The sequence below is a fragment of the Leptonychotes weddellii genome, chromosome 6 (genome assembly GCF_054177405.1).
Source record: "Leptonychotes weddellii isolate Sample4059 chromosome 6, ASM5417740v2, whole genome shotgun sequence".
NCBI classification, from domain to species: Eukaryota; Metazoa; Chordata; class Mammalia; order Carnivora; family Phocidae; genus Leptonychotes; species Leptonychotes weddellii.
The window spans coordinates 37,750,293-37,775,020 of NC_138374.1; the positions used below are offsets into that span (position 1 = coordinate 37,750,293).

Here is a 24,728-nt window from a genome sequence, read left to right on the forward strand (position 1 = left end):
TTATGCAGTCATCACAAATGATGTTATAAAGATTATGAATAATGCTATGTAAAAAAGCAGATTACAAATATAGGTTCACAGTATAGCATAGTTACCAAACAAACCAACAAAACAATCAAAATATAAGAGAAAAAACTAAATTAAAAAAAACACATCAAAACATCTACTGTGGTTGATTTGAGCCACAGGTGACCCTTCTTCCTCCTTTCCTGTATTTTCCAAGTTTTCTTTACTGAATATGTCTTTCTGTTAAAATATTTCTTAAAAACTCAAAAAAATAAAAGGTCATATTTTTTCTCCAAAATTTTCATTAACTCTTACTTGCCACCACCTAGCCTTTGAGTTAAAGTTCTAATAGATAACAAAAAAAATGATGTGAGGTGGACTGGCCTAGTGGTTAAAAAGATTGAAAAGCTTAGGTCATGATCTCAGGGTCCTGGGATTGAGTCGTACATCTCGGGTTCCCTGCTCAGCGGGGAGCCTGCTCCCCCCTGTTCCTCTGCCCCTCCCCACCACTCGTGTTCTCTCTCTCTCACTCTGCTCTCTCTCCCCTTCTCTCAAATAAATAAATCTTAAAAAAAAAAGATTGGAAATACTATGACATGATTTCTTTCGAACGTTATCTATTATTTTGTGAGAGGCAGAGATGGTTATATATCTAAGGAAGTAATGTTTTCTGCTAGCAGAATTGTTCCCAGTTTGCATAGTGAAATCATACACACCAATATTTCTTTTTTTAATTTATTTTATTTTATCCTTTTTTAAATTGAAGTATAATTAACATACAGTATTATACTGGTTTCAGGTGTACAATATCAGGATTCAACAATTCTACCTATACATTACTCAGTGCTTATCAAGATAAGTGTTCAAGAGCACATACCAATATTCTTAGGGCTCTGTAAAAATGCCATGCATCATGATTCTAAGAATTCCTTAACCCGAGGAAGTCTGAAAGCATATTTTAAATATGCCAAAGATCAATGTAGTAGAACCTTTGGCTTTAAGACATTTTGGGTATTCATCGTTTCTGATGGCTGAATAATGAGGGCACGTGCTGTGATGAGCACTGGGTGTTATACTTAACTAATGAATCGTTGAACACTGCATCAAGGACTAATTATGTACTATACAGTGGCAAACTGAACATAATAATAAAAAAAAAGAAACACATTTAAAAAAGAAAAAGAAAGGCATTTTGGGAGAAGTAAAACTTCAAGAGTATGGTCTTGAGACTTTATAAATTAACACATTTTTCTAATTCTAAAAATAGACATTAATATGTAGCATTTGGGGTTATAATTTTTAACTTAGATATGATTTAAATATTGCTGCAATAGTATTAAATTTTTAAGTCATCAAGGAGATCATGAATCATTCTTATTGCTATTCCCTCCTTTTGGGACTCAGAACTTTTTACATTCCCCCTCAAGCTGGCATCGGGCTTTTATTTTATTTTATTTTTTTTAAGATTTTTTTTTTAATTTATTTATTTGACAGAGAGAGATAGCGAGAGCAGGAACACAAGCAGGGGGAGTGGGAGAGGGAGAAGCAGGCTTCCTGCAGAGCAGGGAGCCCGATGTGGGACTCGATCCCAGGACCCTGGGATCATGACCTGAGCCGAAGGCAGATGCTTAACGACTGAGCCACCCAGGCACCCTGGCATCGGGCTTTTAAAAGGCCTGAAGACTTATGATTTCTCACCCCAATTTGGACTCAAGATTATCCCTACCCACCTACCCACCCCTTAGACACAAGTTTGTCAAGGTCAAAAGATCAGGTGAGCACCAATTGCTTTCACTCTGCCGTCCTCCTCACCAGGGCTAAGCCTCGCCAAAGAGGAAAACAGCCCCATGCTAGGGTTCTTTAAGACATGCTGAGCAAAGGCCACAGATTGCTAAACATTGCTAAGTAGAACTGAAAACAATGAAATCATCTAGCTCTGTGCATAACCCAGTATCTCAGTCTGTCAGCATAAATATGTCTTCCCACAAAATTAATAAAAATTTGGAAATCAGCTAAGACCACCATGTTTTTCATCATTACCACAATCATCCAAAACGTCAGCCCCTCCAAGTAATTCCCCTTTGTCGCTGCACTCTGATCTCATTTCTGCTATGTACTCTCCGCCTCCTTGACCATCACACATCCTCCAATAGCTATACTTCCTGATAACCCTTTACACTGTTCCACTGTAAACAAATACCCGAAACCTTGAACCAATTTGAGCACCATTCCAGCAGTCTTCTTGTCTAAACTAAAATCTGAGTGCAGCTGTTCTTTCTCCCCTCAGCAAACCTACAGCATAGAAGTCATTCCTTGTTCATCATCGAGGTTCTTCACCCTCATGTCAAAGTACCTCTTTTGAGGTGTCTATCCTGTTCCTACCTCTCTCTCCTTGTTTCTGTCATCGACTGACCTCTTGGTCACTCTCCCACATTCGCCAAAGACTTTGGAACCTGGTTCAGAATCTTCCCACCCCTTGCTCTAGAACCATTCTGAGCAATTCACTTTCTGTGAAGCTGACTCCTGTAACACCCTAGCTTTACACTTTCCTTATCTGCTCAACCCAATAACCTTCACTTTCTCTGCTTCAGAAACCCATTCCATGGCCAGCTCTTGCATTCAGTCATAACCAGCAACTGCTCCTCTTAGTTAAGCTTCAATTTAACTTAATCTTAAATTCCAATATCCAGTCTCAACCACTTCATATCCCAGCTGCTACTTTCTGGTTTCAGTTGGTCCCTATTGAGCTTCAACTCAATAGCCCATCACTTCAAACACCGTCACTGCTAGAATCTCTTGCCTCCCTTTCTGCCACACTGGCCCGTTAAACCCAGACCAAGATCAATCCACTTGTTCAACTTGTCTGCTCACACGCTCAGGTTGCTGAGCCCTGAGATGGGGGGGAAGATCACTCACACAACTACATACACCAGAGCCATGAAAAATATGTCAGTACAATTTTTCTAAGTAATCCTGTTCCGTTAGCCCTCTCATTTCCCCCAATGGCCTTCTCAAAATTCTCCCTTTCTCCTCAAACTCTCTCCTACGATCATCATCTCCTTCCCCTATAATCTCAGCTAATGACTTTATCTCCGCCCCCCCACCTCATTGGAAAAATTCATCAAGTATACTGAGGCCCCAAATTCTTCACCTACCACCCAAATACTTCTTCATTGACACCATCCCTCCTTCCATTATTCCCACATCAGTGGAAACTATATTCCTACTTCTACTCAAACCCTGTATCTTTACTCCATTCCCTCTAATCCTAAGGATAATGTTCAGTCAATCCCACATACCTCCTTCTTCCTGTGTCAACTTCTCCCTTTCTACTGACTTCTCCTGTGAAGCATATAACCATGCTGACGTCCCTCTCATCTTGATACAACACGCGCTCTACCTACTATCCTTCAAGCTTTTGGAAAAGAATGTCTGCACTGCCTCCACCCTCTTGCAACCATTCACTCTTCATCCTCAGCAATCTGGCTGTATCTCCACCATGGAGACTCCACTGACATTCTTCTGTTGAAGACAATCAATCATCTCCTCAATGCTCTGTCTTATGTCAGGTGACCTATTTGAGACATTTGACACTGCTGACCACTGTTTCTTAAGACTTCTCAGTTTTCATTTAACAACATCCACTGGACACCTACTTTATAACAAGAATTGAGGATAAAATGATGAACATGGCACAGTCAAGCCTTCAAGGAGCTTAGAGTTAAATGGGAGAAGTTTCTATGATAATTCATACTCTTCTTTCAACCTCTCAGATCACTCCTTCCTTTCTCTACTCAACACTTAGAGACTGATACTCCCTCAGGACTCCTTTCTTTGCTCTTCTCACATCCATCCTGGGATTACCATGTTCACACTGCCTACTCACTGATGATGACAAATACAGATCTCTAGCTTAGAAGTCTATCCTGAACTCTGGACCCACTCACTCTCTATGAAAAGATATTGGTACTTCAATATCTCACTATCTTTTTTTCTTTTTTTTTTTTAAGATTTTATTTATTTATTTGACAGAAAGAGACACAGTGAGAGGGAACACAAGCAGGGGGAGTGGGAAAGGGAGAAGCAGGCTTCCCACGGAGCAGGGAGCCTGATGCAGGCTCAATCCCAGGACTCTGGGATCATGACCTGGGCCGAAGGCAGACGCTTAACAACTGAGCCACCCAGGCACCCCAACATCTCACTATCTTGATAGTATCCTCTGATGCACAAAAGTTTTGAATTTTGATGAAGTCAAATTTATCTATTTTTTCTTTGTTTGTTTGTGCTTTTGGTGTCATATTTAAGAAACTGTTGCCTAATATAAGATCATGAATATTTACACCTATATTTTTTCTAAGAGTTTTATACTTTCAGCTTTTAGATTTAGGTCCTTAATCAATGGAAACCATAATTCTCAAAAGCTAAGAACTTCACTTGCAATATCTAAGGGTTTTTTAAATTCTAAGACCCTGGCTTTAAATTACCACAAGCCAAACCAAGAAAACTTTGCTGGCAGAGTTTATACTGTAAACTACAGCATACAGGAAGTGGCAGGTGATGGCGTAAGTGTGTTCTCCCACAACAATCGAGAGGACATAAAAACTGGGGGGGGTGGGGAGGAGGAATACAGAGAGAAAGAAGAGGTAGAAAACAGGTAGAAGTTTGGAATTCTTACCTCCTATCCCATCTGAGGCTAAGTCTTGGAGTGAGAAAGGGTGAGAAAAATCTCTAGTATGTTTGTGGGGAAGGACCCGGAAGAGAAGATAACCATCTTTCCCTTTCCTAAGTTATGGTCCAAGGAACTGCAAGTCTTTTAGCAAAACCTTGCACCTACCACTATATCAGTGTTAATAGCCAATGACATGCCCAGACCTGAAAAGCTGCCTCAGAGACCCAAGCACACCAGCATGGTGTAGAAACTGTTAAGAAGTTTGCTTTGGGCCAGTGTGCCCAAAAGAGCTTGGAATTAAGGCGGATCCAATGCACATAGACCTGTTGCCCAGAGGTCATGGTAGTAGCAAGGACATCAGCCTCGGACGCAGCAGAGCAGACAGTGCCATTCAAGACTAAGCCAGTTAAGGTACAGCTTAGCAATGGCCAAGGACAGAGAATGGCCCCGAACAAGATGCCCAGTCCTCAATGCCAGGAAAATTTATAAGTCTTCTCTACCAATACCCTCCACCTCAGAAAAAAAAAAAAAAAAAGTAGAGAACTATGTGGAAAAACTGAACTTATCCAAAGGACTGATTATTTACCCAAGGGTCTGAGTTAACCTGGAATTAATGAAGTTAAACCAGAAGCTACTGACTTTATCCTAAACTGGCAAAATTGTCCTCTACTACCCAGTAGAAATAAGAAGCTCCAGAGCTAAGGAAATTTTAGTTATAGAGAGATAACTAAATTTTGTAGTTTACAAAATATATAACTATATAACAACTGGGTTTCCAGCTGCACAAAAAGTAAAATGTAAAGCCCTCGTCCACATGATCTATCTCTCCAAAGGTACAACATGCTGCACTAAACATAGACAACCATAATCACCCTGGTTTCCTCCCATTCCTAAAATATGCCAAGGTCTTTCCTATATTAGAGATCTTCACATGCTGTTTCCTTCACTTGTTCTCCCATGGGTCTTTATAGACGTTGCTCCAACGCAACCTTCAGCTTCAATTTATATGTTTCTTCCTTGAAGAGGCCTTCTCTGACATCCTAAAGTAGCACAGCACCTTATGATCTCCAACTAGTACACTCCTCCAAACCTCACATGCCCGCTAGAATAAAAGCTCTGTTGTTGCCTGTCTTGTTCACCAACTACCCCAGTGTCTGGTCAATAATAGGTGGTCAATGAATAGTTCCTACAGGGATTAATGAATCAGAGTAAAGTGTGATATACAAAATAAACTTTAAAATCTTCTGACAAATCCAAGTATTAAAGAATTAACAAAATTAAAAGTAGACAACCACCATATTTCAATTTGGAAATAAAAGTCAAATAAAAGACCATACATAAATATGTTTCTATTTCTATTTTTAAAACAATGCAATTACGGAATCTTAGAAAATGGTTATATGAAATTATAGAGTACCTTCTCCAGGCTAAAGCCTCTTAAAACAGAAACACAAAACAGAAACAAATCCAACAAACCATCAAGATGAATTTCTTGAAAAATAATCATAATCATAATCATAAAATTTGGTGCACAGGAATAAAACTGAGCCTACAAAAACTTTATTGAGGAATAAAAGAGACTGTCTGAGGGGCACCGGGTGGCTCAGTCATTAAGCGTCTGCCTTCGGCTCAGGTCATGATCCCAGGGTCCTGGGATCGAGCCCCGCATCGGGCTCCCTGCTCCGCGGGAGGCCTGCTTCTCCCTCTCCCACTCCCCCTGCTTGTGTTCCCTCTCTCGCTGTGTCTCTCTCTGTCAAACAAATAAATAAAATCTTAAAAAAAAAAAAAAAACTGTCTGAACATAAGGAGATGCTCCATACTCTCTTCATGGTTAAACAATAATGTAAGATATCAATTCTCCTTATATGAATCTATAAACCTAATGCAACTTCAAGTAGAATACAAAAGGATGTATTTTTTAAGTTAATCAGGATCAATATTAGACAAAGTTAAATATAAATAACACTATTAAGTTCCAGTTTTCCAAAATGAAGAGCTAGATTCACGCCAACTCTTCTTATGAAAACAACTAAAAACACAAGGTGAAACATAAAAACCAAATTCTTTGCCACCAAGAGATAACAATATAGTAAGGAATTAGCTAACTAAAACTATAAGAGAAAACCAAGAATCTAGAGCAAGTTAGCATTGGAGCTGCTTTTGATGTGAGGGCATTTGATCATGAGGGAAAATATACATTTTTGTTTGATGGTGTCACGGCATACTAGAAACATAATTCAAAGCACAGGACCCACATAAAATGATAAGCCTAATAATAGAGTGTTCCCACAATAACCTGTAACTCTAAAGGGCAACATCCTCAGGTAACAGTCATCAGAAAGTAAACCAATGCCTGAAGTCTTATAACCAAGATTTGCATCGTCTGATGGTCCAGGAAACTGCAAACCTTGGATTAAGTGGCACCTTGCCTGACCCTGGGCACCTATAGAATGAAGCACAAAACAATAAAAAGTTGGAAAACATAAAAAAGAGTAAGAAATACAGAAGATAAAGTGAAGGAGGATAGAACAGGGTAGAGACAGTATTGGAAGAGGTAACAGTTGCAAATGTTCTAGAACCTGCAAAGATCTCCATCTCTAGATTCAAAATTGCAAAGAACAAACATCCAATAGAGGATATTGGTAGGGGTGCCGAGGTGGCTCAGTCAGTTAAGCATCTGCCTTCGGCTCAGGTCATGATCCCAGTGTCCTGGGATCCAGCCCCGCATTGCTCCCTGCAGAGCAAGGAGCCCACTTCTCTCTCTCCTCCCCGCTTACACTCTCTCACTGTCTCTCCTGTCTCTCTCTCTCTCTCTAATAAATAAATAAAATCTTTAAAAAAAAAAAAAAGAGGATCATTGGTAAAGCCATTAAACTGGCCCAATGAAGAGACTCGCTATCCGGTGAGCTGCCCCACCTAATCTCTTGCCATTTCTTCTTCTGTCTCTCCTCCCTCCCCAGCAGACCCACATATACACACACTCTGGCCACAGTGAACTATGACACAGTTACCTAACACAGACCATTCTGATGAGGCTTTTTTGGTTTAAAAAGAAGACATTTCGACCAGTTCTGAAAGTAGGGATAAGGATATTATAAAGGGATTAGAAATAAAACTAAAATTGGAAAGTCATTTTTCTGACCAAGTCACATCATGGGTTTCTGACCAGCATTTAGACTGGACATCGCTGGGTACTTGCCCAAAAGGAGTCCGTCATTTGTAGCCTGAGGAACAGGAGATGAAGGTCACAGGGTACCAAACATGACCATCAAAAAGAGCTGGGAGCATAGCAGTGATCATGATTAAGATCAATGGTAGAGCTCCAGGTAATTCGGCAAAAAGCTGTCAACACGACAATTTGGCTGAAATGACAGTTAAAAATCTACCTGTAATAATGTTAATTTCTTAATTTTGATAAATGTATTGTGGCTATGTAAGAGGTTATCATCAGGAAAAGATGGGTGAAGGGAACTCTGCAATATCTTTGCACCTCTTCTACATATCTAAAATTCTTTCTAAAGAAAAGTTATTTCGGGGCACCTCGGTGGCTCAGATGGTTAAGCATCTGCCTTCAGCTCAGATCATGATCCCAGGGTCCTAGGATCAAGTCCCGCGTCGGGCTCCCTGCTGGGCGGGGAGCCTGCTTCTCCCTCTCCTTCTCCTGCTCCCCCTGCTTGTGCTCTCTAGCTCTCTCTGTCAAACAAATAAATAAAATCTTTAAAAATAAGTAAGTTATTTCAAGACAAATTATTATAAATAAAACTATTTCAAAATAAAACTACAATTTAAAAAGTGGAAAAATTGAATACATCTAATCACTCTTTTTTTTCAATTGTTAGTATCTTAAATACATCATAGAGTGCTTCTATGAGCCTAGATACATATTTTTAAGCATTATTCTTTCATATTTCATATTTTTCAGGTCTTATCTTACTCTTCTAAATTCAGATTCAGGGGTGCCTGGGTGGCTTAGCCAATTGGGCAGCTGACTCTTGATTTTGCCTCATATCATGATCTCAGAGTCCTGAGATCAAGCCCCACATCAGGCGTCAGGCTCCGTGCTGGGTGTGGAGCCTGCTTCAGATTCTCTCTCCCTCCCTCCCTTTCTTCTGCCCCTCCCCCCCTCACTTGCATGCTCTCTCTAAAATAAAATAAAATAAAATAAAATTCAAAGTCATTTTTTGCCAGTTATAACTGTTTTAACTGATAACTGTAGAGAAAAATTAGGAAAACGTAGATGTTCCATAATGAGAACCAATATGAAAAAACAGTGATGTGAATTAGAAATAACATGAGTCTGCAGAGATAGGTTAAGAATAAATCTAAGCATCCCTTGTCCCATCTGTTCTGTTTCTGAGTTCAGACAGCAAGAGTTGGGTCAGCGAGGAATACCTGTAGTTGAAAATGCACAGTCATCGCAGGCTGATGGGGCAGGCTTTCTGTTATTCTCATTCACACACTTTTTAGTTTTTCTCTAAGAAAATGTTAAAATAAATGAAAACCATAAGAGGCAAGGAACTGGAATTTCTCAGGGCTCAGATTTTTTAGCCTTTTCCCACTTAAATTTTTCTAGTTAACTTAAAGCCAATTGTGATTGCTTCTCTAACATTTCCTTCACTTTTTTTTTGGTGTTTGTATTATATAATGAAAGAGGCAAGACAGAATATGAAATTACAGAGGATAATCAAAGTCTATAATTCTTTATAATACTTATTAAAATATACCAAATAATTGTTATTCAAAAATAATTCCATTTTATATCTGACCTAGAAAAAACACAGGAAGGTAGGGATACATACTTGCTTTAATTTGAGCCTCTCATCACAACTTCCCTTGTTCTGGAAGTCCTGACACCTCTTCTCTCTCTGTAATAGCACCTTCCCACTGACGTACTGCTCTTCACTGATACTACTGTCTTTTTTTTTTTTTAATAGCTGATCAGAACTTCACTGTGGACGGCTGGTGATTCTAGAATCTAAGATGAATCCCTTTGTGTTTCATTGGTTTTAGATGGCCCTCCAGGAATATAATTATAAAGATTCCATCTTTGACAAGAAAACTGTGGAAGGCAAATATATGTAAACGGCACTTTTACATATCTACCCCATGCATCTTCAAAATAGTCTTACCTTGGGGCACCTGGGTGGCTCAGTCAGTCGCATCAGACCCTTGATTTAGGGGTTGGGATCTTAGCGTCATGGGACCACGCCCCCCCCGCCCCCAGGGCATGGAGCCTGCTTGGGATTCTCTCTCTGCCTCTGTCCCTCCACCCCTTCCACCAACCCAACCCATCATGTGCACGCACGAGCTCTTTCTTGCTGTCTCTCAAAAAAAAGCAGTCTTGGGCGCCTGGGTGGCTCAGTCGTTAAGCGTCTGCCTTCGGCTCAGGTCATGATCCCAGGGTCCTGGGATCGAGCCCCACATCGGGCTCCCTGCTCGGCGGGAAGCCTGCTTCTCCCTCTCCCGCTCTCCCTTTTTGTGTTCCCTCTCTCGCTGTCTCTCTCTCTGTTAAAAAATAAATTAAAAATCTTAAAAAAAAAAAAAGCAGTCTTATCCCAAATCGTGCTTCTGATATTATGTACTGTAACACAGAGACTCCAGTGAGACTGTCACACTTGCCCTTAGCATAAACACAAGAACTTCTGATTTCAACTGAAAGACCAGACAGATTAGCCCTCCTATTGATTTAACTCATTTGCCTGTGTGTTACACCATTGACAATAAGTTGCTGCTGGTGGCAGCTTAATCTGAAGATCCAACGAAATCATTTAAGCATTTGATATTTCTTTATAATTCCCAGACTTTCCCCCAGAAGTTGAGGATGGGTTTCCAGTTTCCATTCTGTTTTCTCGTCTGGCAACAGAGCAAACACTGCAGCATGGAGATATTGCCTTATAAGCTATTAAGCCGCAGCCCCCACCCTGCCCCGCAAAGAGGCATAGTCTTAAAACTACAATCATTTTATAAAATCTGAAAGGGAACTAGACTCAGCAAATGTCTCAAAGTAGAAAACATGAAACATAATGATAGTTTTCAAAGGGAACTAGACTCTAGATTTCTCAGTGTAGAGAACATGAAACCACAAGCATAATTCCCAGTGTTATATTCAGGAATGTTTCACCCCTCTTAAACTGTGCTTATATTGTAAGAGAATATATTATCACAATAAGAGAGCACAGAGCAGGGGCACCTGAGTGGCTCAGTTGGTTAAGCATCTGCCTTCGGCTCAGGTCATGATCCCAGGGTCCTGGGATCGAGTCCCACATGGGGCTCCTTGCTGAGCAGGGAGCCTGTTTCTCCCTCTACCTGCTGCCTTCTCAACTCTGCTTGCTTGTGCGCTCTCTCTTTCTTTCTCTCTCTGACAAATAAATAAATAAAATCTTTAAAAAAGACAGAGAGAGACAGCGCACAGAGCAGGTCAGTTATTTTCTGTGGCAAATACAGCAAACACTGCTGGTTGCCAACTTCACAATTATTCCTCCTGCTCTTTCTTCCTCACTGGTAGCGCCTATCTGTATTTTAGAAGTTCAAAGTGTCAGAAAGTCCTCCTTCCGGCCTCCTTTACAGCAAGGGCATGGCATAGAACCCATTCCTAGCTACTGAGGCCCGCCTAAAAGAGCTGAAGCTGGCTGGCAGGCCTTTGGAAAAGGTTTTCTTTACCAACAAAGAAATGTGCATGGGAAGAAACCGCTGTTCTTCCACACAGCACTTAGTTGTGCCTGGATGTAACCCCTGGAACTGATGTACCAATCTTCTGACCAAGAGGAAAGATACCACCAACTTGCTGAATGTAACACTGAGAAAAGCCCTGGGCTCCCGATAGTATCTCTGAGCCCTATGTCAACAACGGGGAATAGGCTTGCCTCCAGGCTTCTTGTTAGATAATAGTTATCTCATTTAGTTTGTACCTTTAGTCTAAGCCACTTTTATTTGGGTATTGTTGCTTAAGGGCCAAAAACATCCCAACTAATACAGCTAGCAAATATCTGTTCACTTCAAGATCAGGGAGTTAGACCACTGCAACTTAGCTGACCCCAGCCACTACCAGCATCTCTGCCTTGATCCGTTCTGCCTCATTCATGTTTTTCTTTTCTACCTTTCACCAAGAGCAGACTCAATGTAATTATACTCACATCTGCGCTTCATGATAAAGTCAGTTTCTTCGCAACTTTTCCATGACAGTCAATGAGAAGGTACTCTTTTGCTTCTCTAGCATACAAATGTGCCTCAATTTTTAGCTTACACTTTCTTACTATTCAAACTCTAATCCCATATTTAGATCACAAGTGATCTGAAATTTCCAAAAAGGGGGGTGTGGAGGAGGGCACCTGGGTGGCTTAGTTGGATAAGCATCCAACTCTTGTTTTCAGCCAGGTCATGATCTCAGGGTCATGAGATCAAGCCCACGTGGGGCTCTGTACTCAGCAGGGAGTCTACTTGAGATTCTCTCTCTCTAAAATAAATAAATAAAATCTTTAAAATTTCCAAAAAGAAAATGTGAAAGCATTTAGAATAAAGATTTGATTTTATAAAGAGTCATCTACATAGATCAATAAATGCAGCTGGATGGTGAGGCATCTGGAATGATGAATAATTAAATGTGCTATCTTTTTTACATATAAGGAAAACAAAAGATCTCAATTAAAAACAAAGGAAAAGACAGAGACATAATGAATTACATATAGGTGAGCTCAGAATCCCACCTTAGTATAGTAATTTTTAAGATACCTCATTTGTTTCTTGCCTACTATGCTTAAAGAGATAAAAGTTCCTACAATGAGTTTTCACATTTACGCACAACATGGAAAGAACCCTTAAGCAAGAGTTGATAAAAACCTTTGTTGAATATTATTCAGCAACAGCAAAATGAAAACTTAACCAAACTACACAAGTAGATATAAGTGACATGTAATTTATTAGTAAAAAATAGTTTTTAAAAGGAAAAAGACTATAAATCCTGAAAATTCCAGATTCTTTTCTTGGATATAGTTTGTTTTTTACTTACTAAAATAACATGCTCACTAAAGGGGACAAAAAATGAAAATTATAACTTTTCTGAAAATCAATTAGAAAACACAAAAGTATTAGAAAAAATTTTCCTGAAAATTACAGCACAAAGGCTTAAAAAATAATCCATGATGCACCAAAATTACCAATAGTGGGGGGGGGGGGAAGGAACGAGGGGATATTCATTATTCAACCAAAATGCTGTTTGTTTTTTGTTTTTAATTAATTTATTTATTTGAAGGGGAGGCAGAGGGTGAGGGAGAGAGAGAATCCCAAGCAGACTCTCTGCTGAGCGCGGAACCCAGTGCAGGCCCGATCCCACGACCCTGAGATCATGGCCTGAACAGAAATCAAGAGCCGGATCTTTAACCGACTGAGCCACCCTGGCAACCCTCAACCAGATTTCTGTTTAAACCAAACCATTACAATGATCAAATTGTTTTTAACCAAAGTGTATGCTACCCTATACTCTCAAATCATGGTCTCATTTACCTTCAGGCCTTTGCATATGGTGTTCCCTTAGTACAAGGTTCTCTTCTCTTCACACACTCAACTGGCTGATTAATGAAGTACTAATAAGCACTTGTGAACTAAAACCTATTGAAACAGGTTGGCTGTTTCAGTCAGTAGACCATGCAACTCTTGATCTCCGGGTCGTGAGTTCAAGCCCCACAATGGGCATGGAGTCTACTTAAAAATAAATAAAATAAAATGCTGTCACAAATAAAACCTATTAAGGGGCGCCTGGGGGGCTCAGTCAGTTGAGCGTCTGCCTGTGGCTCAGGTCATGATCCCAGGTTCCTGGGATCAAGCCCCATCTCAGGCTCTCTGCTCAGCAGGAGCCTGCTTCTCCCTCTCCTCCCTGCTTGTGCTCTCTCTTGCTCTCTCTGTCACTATCTGTGTGTCTCTCTCTCAAATAAATAAAATCTTAAAAAAACAAATAAAATCTGTTTAAAAAATATTAAAATAAGAAAGATGGTGACCTAATAAAAGAAATATCAAGATTCTTAGTTCCTGGTTTAAAAGCCCTTGTTGAAAAAGTTAAATATTTGACTTGTCTACATAGAGTAACAAATTATGTCAAATGAGAACTAAACAACTTTATAGGAAAACAAAATTCTGACCACTGTTAAATTCTTCCTAAGTTCAAAGGATAGCCTTTAAAAAAAAATTAGGAAAAGGAAATGAATAGGCATTTCTCCAAGAAAAGATATACAAATGGCCAATGAGCATATGAAAAGATGTTCAGCATCATTAGCCACCAAGGAAATGCAAATCAAAACCAAAATGAGCTACCACTTCACCCCAGATAATAATATGTGTTGGGGAGGATGCAGAGAAATTGCATCCCTCATACACTGCTAATAAGAATTAAAATGGTACAGCTCTGTGGAAAACAGTTTGATAGTTTCTCAAGGTTAAAAAACTTTTTTTTCTTAAAAGGTTAAACAGCAATTCCATTCCTAGGTATATACCCAAGAGGACTGAAAACATATGTCCACACAAAAACTTGTACAAGAATGTTCATAATAGCGTTATTCACGACAGCCGAAAGTGAAAATAACCCAAATGTCCATGATGAATGGATTACAAAATGAGACAGAGCCATACGATGAATACCATTTAGCCATAAAAAGAAATGAAATACTGATCCATGCTATAACATAGATGAATCTTTACAACATTATCTTAAGTGAAGGAAGCCAGTCACAAAGGTCCACATATTGTATCATTCCGTCTAAATGAAATGTCCAAAAAAGACAAATATATAGAGACACAAGGTAGAAAGTATGTATTACTTTTTCAAATCATTTTTTTAAAAGACTATGGTGTTCTTTTATTTTTATGCTGTGTCCTTCTAAATCCTAAAATTCTTCTTCTGAAATATTTTTAAAAGCACTTGAAAACATAAAAGCATGCAATGGATCAAAGAAAAATGACCTGGAATTTTAAAACAGCTGAGGAAAACTCATACATGTCAAAGGTAGAAAATTGATTTGTCTTTGCTGAATGTAATCAAATGACCAAAACTCCCTTCAGTTAAATTCTGTCTTCCTTTTGAAATGGAAATTACTAATAAATTTAAACTTTAATTTGCAAAATAACTATATTTTATAGAGCAATCATCAATGTAACATATAGAATTGTTGAATCACTATATTGTACACCTGAAACTAATATAACTGTATGCTAACTATACTGGAAATTAAAATAAATCATCAGTGTGAAGCTGAAACTTACTAGACCTTACATCACAGTAGTTTAAACTAAATGCAACAAATACTTAAAATATTTCTTGGAATAGTAGCAATAGAATAACTTTGGAGTCAGATACACAGGTTTGAATCTCAGCCTGCAATTTACCAGCTAGGTGACCATCAACAATTTACTCGGTCTCTGTGAGCTTTAGTTCCCTCTTCCATTAAATCAGGAATAATACCTACTTTAGTTTAAAAAGAAATACTCCAACTACTTACTAAATGGGGGAAGGAGGAGTACTGTTTGGAAAATTTCACTCTTTTCTTTAAACTTATCTGTAACATTTGGGGGTGCCTGGGTGGCTCAGTTGGTTAATCAGCTGCCTTCAGCTCAGGTCATCATCCCAGGGTCCTGGGAGGATCCAGCCCCACCATCAGGCTCCCAGGTCAGCTGGGAGTCTGCTTCTCCCTCTGCCTCGCCCCCTGCTCCTGTTTTCTCTTTCTGTCAAGTAAATAAGTAAAATCTTAAAAAAAAAGAACTTATCTGTACAGTCTGAATTTTTTTACAACTTATATATAATTTTAAAACATAATGAAGATTTAAAAAATAAAAGCATCTATTTTGGAGGTTCTTATGAAGCCATTTTGTAAGACATTTAGAGATAAGAGACTCTTAGTTAGAAATAATTTCCTCACTACTTCCTTTCCAACTTTTAAATTCAGATGAATAAAACTTGGGAAGAAGCAAAGTTAAACATTTATTTTTCTGAAGGCTATGGTTATCACGAAAGAGGTAAACAGGGCAATAAAACTAAGCTTTTAAACCACTTTCCTCAAAACATAACAAAAAATTTAATCTGAAATGAAAAAATGTCCACATGTTTATGGATGCTAATTCACTTTATTCTAAAATTTTAGTATCTGGGGTTTGGTTTTCATGGGGTTTTTTTTGCAGTGTAAAATGATAATACCATCAAGTGAAAAGGAAATTTGGTACCTGAATGTTTTTACCAACAAGACAAATTCAGGATTCAGTTCAGAAAAATTTTTCACTGAAAAACAACACACAAATATAATGATACATTTATCTAGCAAATAAGATAAAATATAATCTGCATCTTCTTTGCTTTGAAAGTACACTGAGATAGATGAATGTAATTTAACTGATCTACGTTACCACTTTATACTTCGCAGTATATTCTAAGAATTAAGAACATTCTCTTCCATATTCTAATAGATGAATAAAATGAATGTCAGGAAGTAAAGTTGTTTTGCAAGTCAAAAAGGTGTCATTTTATAACCACCAAAGTACACCCGGACTACTAAAGCTGGGAAGGTAGCCTTTGTTTGGTACCTTTTCTTAAAGACTGAGTCATTAGACTGAAACATGTGCCTAACCTACCCAAAGGAGCATAGGACTTTAGCATTTCTCAAGTATCCGTAAGTACAAAATTAACCCTCATGAAGCTTAATGTTTACAAATCCTACTCTGGACCACTTAATACATATATTACTGAGAATGTGCTGGAGTATTATTATTGCATTTCTAGAGTGTCTTTGTTTATAGACCATTTCAAGAACGTATTTCTGAAAAGGGGAAACACGGTGAGTAAATGTTAGAAGCTACAATGATTCACATAACTTTTATCTTGACATTGATGAGTGGTTACATGGGGCAAAATTGAAAACTTCATTTTTTGTGTAAGGCCAGACGGTAAGGGATTCCCCAGCTCCCAGGCCTTCTCCTTTCCATTTCCCGCAAGCCACCTCAAAAACCTGACTCGGATGACATTAAGTCCTTCGCATTCCCCGAGGGCAGAGCCAAGCCCACAGACCCGCCTTCAACCGCAGCTCCTCGGTCTCGGCGCCCCTCGGCCGGCTCCGCAGAGACACCAGAGGACGGGGTGGGAGGGGGTGCAGGACGGCGTGCGGGCGGAAAGGAGGGACACCAGTGACTCACTCGGCCCGGCCTGCCGCCAGACCGCACCACCCTCACCCCTGCAGGGGCCCGGGGATCGGCCTCTCAGCGCCCCCCAGAGGCGGACAAGCACCTCCCCCAGCAAGCCCACTTCCCAAGCTGGCCCCCTCCCCACGCTGGCCCCCTCCCCAGGTCGAGGTCGGGGGCGCGCACAGACCTGAGACACCGCCTCCTGTAGATCCAGCCAGCCCGCGGAGTCCTCGCCCCTCCCCATCCCCGTCCGGCGCGAGCATGCGCACTGGGCCAGCCCGCGCCTGCGCGCCCCCGAACGCCCCTGCAGGCACGCGCCGCCGCCTGGGAGGCCGGGTGAGGCCGCGGCAGAGGCGGAGGCCCGGCTCCCTGGGCGGCGCGCACCGACCCCCCTCCCCCCAGCCCTGCCATTCAGAGGCGACTTGGGCCTGTGGCCCTCGAAGTCCGTCCTCCCCGTTAGGCGGCGGGCGCCGGAGGGGAGGGGACAGCCCAGGGGGCAGGAAGCTGCAGCTTAAAAGGGCAGCCTGCGCCAGACCCTTCCTTCCTCCCTCCCTCCGTTCCCCGGCCTCCGAGAGCGCCTCTGCTCCGCGGCCTCCGCCCCGCCGCCATGTACCGCTGCCTGGGCGAAGCGCTGCTGCTGTCCCGCGCAGGGCCCGCCGCCTTGGGTTCCGCGGCGGCCGACTCGGCCGCGCTGCTGGGCCGGGTCCGCGGGCAGCCCGCCGTCGCCGTCGCCGTCGCGGCCCCGCAGCCGGGGCTCGCGCCGCCCACCCGGCGACACTACAGCGAGGCGGCGGCCGACCGCGAGGACGACCCCAACTTCTTCAAGATGGTGGAGGGCTTCTTCGACCGCGGCGCCAGCATCGTGGAGGACAAGCTGGTGGAGGACCTCAAGACCCGGGAGAGCGAGGAGCAGAAGCGGAACCGGGTTCGCGGCATCTTGCGGATCATCAAGCCCTGCAACCATGTGCTGAGCCTGAGCTTCCCCATCCGGCGCGACGACGGCTCCTGGGAGGTCATCGAAGGCTACCGGGCCCAGCACAGCCAGCACCGCACGCCCTGCAAGGGAGGTGAGCGCCGGCCAAGCCCCTCGCGCCCTCACCCGCGGCCCTGCGCGGCCCGGCTGGGCACTGGCCCTCTCCCACACTCCCTCCGGCCTCAGCCGCGGATGTGTCAGGCTCGCGCGGACAGTGATTTTTCCTCCCCAAACCGCCATGTAGTGGTCCTATCTTGTGCCGCGTGAGCCCTCATCCCCGGCCCCTGCAGGTGGATGCTGTATGCAGAATAGTTGCTCCACCGCTCTTCTTTTCGGTCCCAGTGTAGGTGACATCCAGGGTGGGTCCTGACGAAATGGACTTATAGATATGGGAATGACCGGCCAATCTGATTGTGCCTTTGCAAGTTTTTGTGAGCTTCTGTGACTCACCCGAATACAAACTATGAAATAATTATTTCCGGGTTTTTTTCCTCCCACTCATTTTTACATCAGTGACAGATGATACAGAAACATACAAAGTTTATTGTCTTTTAGGTTTGAAATCTAGACAGTTTTACTAACCAAATGATTTTACTAATTACACGTTGGTCTTTTAAATCCTGTTACTTTCTGCCCTGACTGCTTCTGTTTTGCACACACCAAAAAAAAAAAAAAAGTAATAGAAGAGTGACGTAACATCTCCGACAAACAACACCGGGCGCCCTGACAGTAAATCTAAAGGGTGTAGAATGCAGGAAGGCCCGCCAGCCAATGGAATGAAATAGCCCTGGGGGTGTGTACTGGTCCTGGCTAGCACCAGATTTGAGCTTGGGGAAAAGATAAAGTACTGAAGAAAGGAGTTGAGTCGCTTACAATTTGGTAGTCACCAAGTTATCCTGTAGTTAAATTTTTGAATATCTGTGGATTTGGCCTCTGCAATCAGATTGCATCCTTCGAGCAAATAAAAACTTTTAAAAATCTTTCCCCACTAAATTGTACAATACATGTTTAAAAGTGCTTAAGCATAACCTAGAAAAAGGGCACAACCACTTTTTTTCTATTAAAATAAATGATGTTGAATAAAGGACCCAGGGAGTTGAAGTCTTCTGGAGGTTGCTTGGCTAATAGGTACAGAGAGGATGTTGGGCTGGACCCTTTGTCTCCATGAGCCTGGTACAGTGTTCTATTACACTAGCTGACTTCTAAGGATAATTTTTAGAAATCTGCTAGAAAAATTTGAGCTCTGCTGGCATTTCCAAGCCGGGGACAAAGGTTGCCTGAAACTGTTTAATGATTTACTTGCTAAATTTGCATTGGCCCCACCCTCTTCTAGGACATGCCTTTAAAGCTTAATTATCCTCTAGTTCTGTTTCCTCTTCTCAAACTAATGTTTAAACCACTTTGACCTCTAATTTCCCTTTGCACCTCCAAATTATATAAAAGTTACAGTCTCCTACATCACTTTCCTTCTTCCTACTACTCCCTTATTCTCTAAACCAAGAATGCAAGTTTATAGACTCCCAAGAAAAGCAAACAAGGTTGTTGGAGGAAGAGAAGTTAGCAAATACTAAATTGCAGTGTTTCTTTAAAATGGCCATTTGGTTAAATTACTATCCTCTTGGCAGTATTTTCCAGTCACTTAAAAGATAAGCAAGTAAACCATTACATATGTTTTTCTGCAGGATCTGATTTTGTTTCCTTGAAGTTCTTTATATTCCTCTATTCTTTATATGCCAACCCCTCTCCTATCTTTATAAATCACAACTCCACAAACTCACTAAAGCAACTAAAATTTAACATGGTATGTCAATCCTCCTCCTCTTGTTGCCACAACAGTTTTAATAACAAAATATTGAACCTAGCAACAAATGGCATCAGCCATATTGAGGCACTGTTACTGTAGCATTTGCTTGTACTGAAGTGTGAGATACAATTCTCTCTTCAATTTATTCCATTTACGTTACAGAAGGCATGTACTGAAAGTGCTGTTAACTCCCAGCTTATAAACATAGAGAAACTGAATTGCAACTAATAATTAGTAGCAGGCATTGCAAGATAACATAACATGAAAGAAAAATTGGCCTCTATAAAGTGATAAATGTATTAAGGAATTTGAAAGACTTTATGGAAATAATAGATTTGGGCAGGATTATATCTCTGTGAAAGCCCTTAAGATATTTTGGTGTGCTCAACATAATAAACAGTGTGCTAAATAGATGATCAGCAAAATTTGGGTAATGTGTACTTAAATGCTTTGCTTTCCTAATCCAGGATCTTCCCATTTATTACCTTCATCTGACTGCAGAGAATGTATATTCTACGAGCACCTTATTTTGAGTAGTTTTTGTCTCCAATTAAACTTTTTTTTTTTTTACTTATAAAAATGTTGTTGACTTCCTTGGTTGCACTCTGGTCTTCGAAATACAAAACATATTAGATGACTGGAATTTTTCAGGATGCTTTGAATAATCCCTGTGACTTCAGTAAATCTTTCCCTTTTAAACACACTTTTCTCTCACTACCTCAACCGCCTTTTCTACCAATGTTCTTCGCAAACACACACACACACACACACACACACACGAGCGCTTGCACACCTGCGCACACACAGCCTTGTCTGCTCATCCTTTCCATAACCCTCAGTGTTCTGCATCTGATCTTTTCCTCAAGCGTGACCTTCTGCCTGAGTTTTCCGAAATACAATTTTCAAGGTTGAAGCAAAGTAACAATCTAATTATAATCTGTGTAAGAGAAACAGGTGGTTTTAAGACCTGGGGGTGGCTGATGTGTACTTTATTCCAAGTAAATATTTAATAATACATTTTGGGGGTTTTTTTGCTTTTTTCCCTACAAAGCATATTTAACTGAAACCATCAGATTTTGCATCTATTAAGGATTTGCAAAAGTATGCTATAGTCTCTGAAGGGAAATTTAAGAGCAGCCTTAATTTCATCAAAGATGAATATTGTGGGAATTTCTGCTTTGAGAAGACTTTCAAAGTTTCTTACATGTTTGAAAACATTATCAGTGATTGTTTCTGTTAACTTTCTCAGAATTAATTCTATATTTTATTGGCCCGTGGTTCTGAGACCAGTATGCAGTACCTTTTCAGAAAGAAGTTTATCATTTAAGTCAGTTTTGGGGGCGGAGTCAGTTAAGCAGCTGACTCTTGGTTTCAGCTCAGGTGGTCATCAGGGCCGTGGGATCCAGCCCTGCATTGGGCTCTGCACTCAGCGGGGAGTCTGCTTTAAATGCTCTCTCCCTCTCCCCCTCCTCCCGCTCTTGCTCCCTCTCTTTCTCTCAAATAAATCTTTTTTTTTTTTTTTTTAGATTTTATTTATTTATTTGACAGAGAGATGACGAGAGGGAACACAAACAGGGGGAGTGGGAGAGGGAGAAGCGGGCTTCCCCGATGTGGGGCTCGAACCCAGGACCCTGGGATCATGACCTGAGCCAAAGGCAGACGCTTAACGACTGAGCCACCCAGGCGCCCCTCAAATAAATCTTTAAAAAAATTTTTTTAAATAAAAGTCAATTTTGGGGGAGAAGTACGGATTGATAATAGCAATTCATTGATGTAGGAGCAATTTAACTTTCTCTCCTAGCTTATTCTCCCCCCACCTTACCTTAGAACTATTAAGCCAAAATTCCCTGTTACTGTTTCTTCCATCATAGAACTTTCTAAAATTACCATTTTAAATAAAGTTGGTGGACTATAAATGGAATAGCCTGATACACTGACCCTAAATCTTTTAACTGTAAATATCAGTACCAAAAAAAAAAAAAAGTACAAACTATGTTAACCCATTGACTTGTTTTTTAAGAGCCAAAATGCAAAAAAGAAACAGTGGGAGGTAGATGGTCTTTGTTCTTGGCTCTGAGGGACAGGATGCAGGGGTGGGGGGTATGGGAGGCAGCTGAGGATTGGAGTCAGTGTAGTGTCAGTCCTCTTGTCCTCTGGGTTATAACTGTATGGTGAATGGTAGTGCTTTGGAGGAAGACTGTAAAAAAGTACTGATACTGTTTAAAAATGACACATGCTCTGCCTTCACTGAAAAAAAAATTGTTTCTGACTTACTTCTGCTGTGCCAGATTGACAGCCGTCACAGTTTGGGTAACTTTGAATAAACTCTCGCACTCCCTAATCTTGAAGTGGGAGCGTGTGTCCGCATCTGCTCCCACAAGATAAAATGTAGCCTTCGTAGATAAATTAAATTTAGGATTTAACTTAGTCTGAAAATTCCGTTAAAAGACAGGTAATTTGTAATGTGTTCTTCCCCCTAGCCCTCATCCGTGAGGGTTTTGTTGTTGCGGCTGCTGCTGTTGTTTTTAATCCTTTTTAATTAAATCCAGAACTGGGTTGCCATCATAGAGGCCTTTGAATTTCACGGAAGCCAAATGCCTCTGACCTGCCCCCCTCCCACAAGTATACTAGAGAATGAAGAGCTAGGAATGTGGTGGAGACCAGTGCATCAGACGGCCATTCAGTCTTCCCCTCACTTGGGGCGAATCCGTGTAGCTGGCTGGCTCAGGCAGTAAAAAGCCCATATGCAGGAACACAAACACTGCCCACTCATTATGCAAAGTACACGTTGCAGGAATTGGGACATGAAAAATTGGAGGACAAGTACCAGTATATTAAACTTCAATGAAACTGGCAGTGTTTAAATTTTAAGTACAAGAAATAAAAATTGAACATGAACTTTCTGGCTTTTAGAGGGAAGAAATTGGATATACAGCTACTGATAATAACTTAGGTTAAGAAAATTGTTTTTGTCCAGTGATGTTTAAAGGTACTGAGGGTTCTGCCAGGAACCAATAAAGACCAAAACAATTAGCTTTGGATGTTGAAGAATTCCTAGGCAATAGCCTAACATAGGACTTCAGGATGTTGTGGGGTTTTTTTCCCCATTTATCTTGCATAATAATAAGATCTTCATAATACAAAAAAAAAAAATTTAGACCTCTAATATCACTGCATTGAAGAACATCGATTCATAAATAGGTCATGATGGCTGTACCCAAGAAGCTCCTGTTAAAATAACTGTATATCATTCAGATATTCAAATAGCGATAACGGTTATAAAATGTAAAATGAAGCAGCTCTGCCCAGGTCTTCCCCATGAAATAACTGAACCATCTTCCATCCAAAGCTGTTACCTAAAACTGACCTAGCTATCCCAGTGAGGCAATGTTTTCCCCTCTCCAGAGGCAAAAATTAATGTAGATTACAGTACTCACTACCAAGACTGAAGCATTTGTGTATGAAATATTACGGCTGAAGGCAGGACAGCTTTCACCAAGCGCAGAGCCGCCTGCGGGGAGGGCTGCTCCAGACCTTAATTTCCTTTCACAAAGGCAACGAGCAGTACCTGGGAGATCCTGTCTCCGCACAGGTCAACTGGCAAAGCAAGGGGTAATCTAACAGCTAACATTTGTTGAACTCTCTGTGGACACCAGGCATTTTGCTAAGAGCTTTTCACGCATCATCAGTTTTATTCTTCATAACAACCTCATGAACACACTGTTGTCCCCGATTTTCAAATACAGACACTAGGGTTGAAAAGCGAAGCTCCTCCAGTAAGGTTACACCCCCAGTTAAGTAGCAGAGTTGGGGTTCAGGCTCCTGTCCTCTGGCTCCAGCACCCACCGCCTTAATCATTATTGTCCGGGATTTATTCACATAAAAAAATGACAAGTTGTATTCTAAGCAGTGATTGAGAACCATGTCATGCCCTCAACACAGTGACTCCTAACACTTCGGATCATTTGAAATGTGTTAAAAGCTATTAGAAAGCCTCCTTTCTGTCTAGAAAACGCATGCATATTCCAACAACTGTGCATATAAAACTTGCTCATATATGAAATCTTTACAGGTCCATTTATTCTGGTAGGCCATGAAAGAACATTCTAACGAGAGTTTTCCACTGAAAGGTTTGAAGAGCTGTGGTTTTGAACAGTTTAACATGTCAGCCAGAACAACTCCTTTCTGTACCAAAGTGTTAGAAGGTGTATCTTTAAGGGTTTTCAAAGGAATCGTTTTAACATGGCTTTCTTCTGGGTGTCTTTTCCTTAAAAACTCAGAAGTTACGGTTTGTCATGAATTGATGTTTCTCCGGATTATTCTTGGACAAAGTCTGTCAGACCTTTTAACTTCTCTGAATTGCTTCTTCGCTAGAGGAAAATGTGAAAGATGACACAAACGAAAATTGTAAATGTTGTCAGTAATGTGACTCCTTTTGCCATGTATCATTATCATAAATATGTGGACATGGACCTTAAAAAAAAAAGGCATTTAGTACATTTGAGCCTTACGATTTACATGGACTCTTTGTTGTTTTTTTAATCCCTTTTACCAAGATTGAAACAGCAAGGGAATAATAGTCAAGGGTGATAGTCCCCATATTGGGGGGTTTACTGAATAAGGACTATGTTCATTATGAGCTATAGATTAGATAAATCAATTTTTCCATTATGTGTTAGTTTCCCCAAAGACAAGAGCTTTAAACTTTATGCTTAATTAAGAAGCATTCCTTAGCTCATGGGGATTTCTGACAGTTAACCTGTTCATTCCAGGCCTTTTAATTCCCTACTCTGTGTCAGGTACTATGCTCTTTGCTGGGGGAGCTATCCATAAGAAAGCTTTAACAAAACAAAGCTGTTGTTTTTTTTCCCTCAAAATGTCTTTTCATTGATTTCCTCAAAATAGAACAGAATCCCAAATCTCCTATGGTATCTGTGTCATTCTCCTTTTGCTTTTAGCTCAGTATTCTACTTCTACATTTTCCTTTCCCAAAACCAGTCAATAAATGACATGGTTGAAAACACACTCAACAATGCGTTGCTACAATTGGAATTCAAAGAAAATACCAGGGAACGACAGTCTTGATCTCTAAGCAGGGAGGCTGGATAGGAGTTGGATGGGGG

The 24,728-nt window shown here is 40.9% G+C and overlaps 2 protein-coding genes across 8 annotated transcripts in view; one reads left to right on the top strand and one right to left on the bottom strand.

Annotated features, from left to right (window-relative positions):
- SHLD2 (shieldin complex subunit 2) overlaps positions 1–17,086 on the bottom strand; it is an 82,376-nt gene extending 65,290 nt beyond the window's left edge. For 6 of the 7 annotated variants that reach the window (XM_081823951.1, XM_081823947.1, XM_081823940.1 and 3 more), the window contains exon 1: positions 17,016–17,086. The gene's annotated coding sequence lies outside the window, so the exon portion shown is untranslated. Of the gene's footprint in view, positions 1–15,159; positions 15,383–17,015 lie in introns of those variants that run through there. The other variant, XM_081823942.1, reaches the window with a different exon arrangement.
- Positions 17,087–17,234: 148 nt separating this feature from the next.
- GLUD1 (glutamate dehydrogenase 1) overlaps positions 17,235–24,728 on the top strand; it is a 37,119-nt gene continuing 29,625 nt past the window's right edge. Inside the window, exon 1 of the mRNA XM_081823955.1 lies at positions 17,235–17,895. Coding sequence (XP_081680081.1) covers positions 17,436–17,895 — 460 coding nt within the window. The 5' untranslated portion in view covers positions 17,235–17,435. The remainder of the gene's footprint in view (positions 17,896–24,728) is intronic.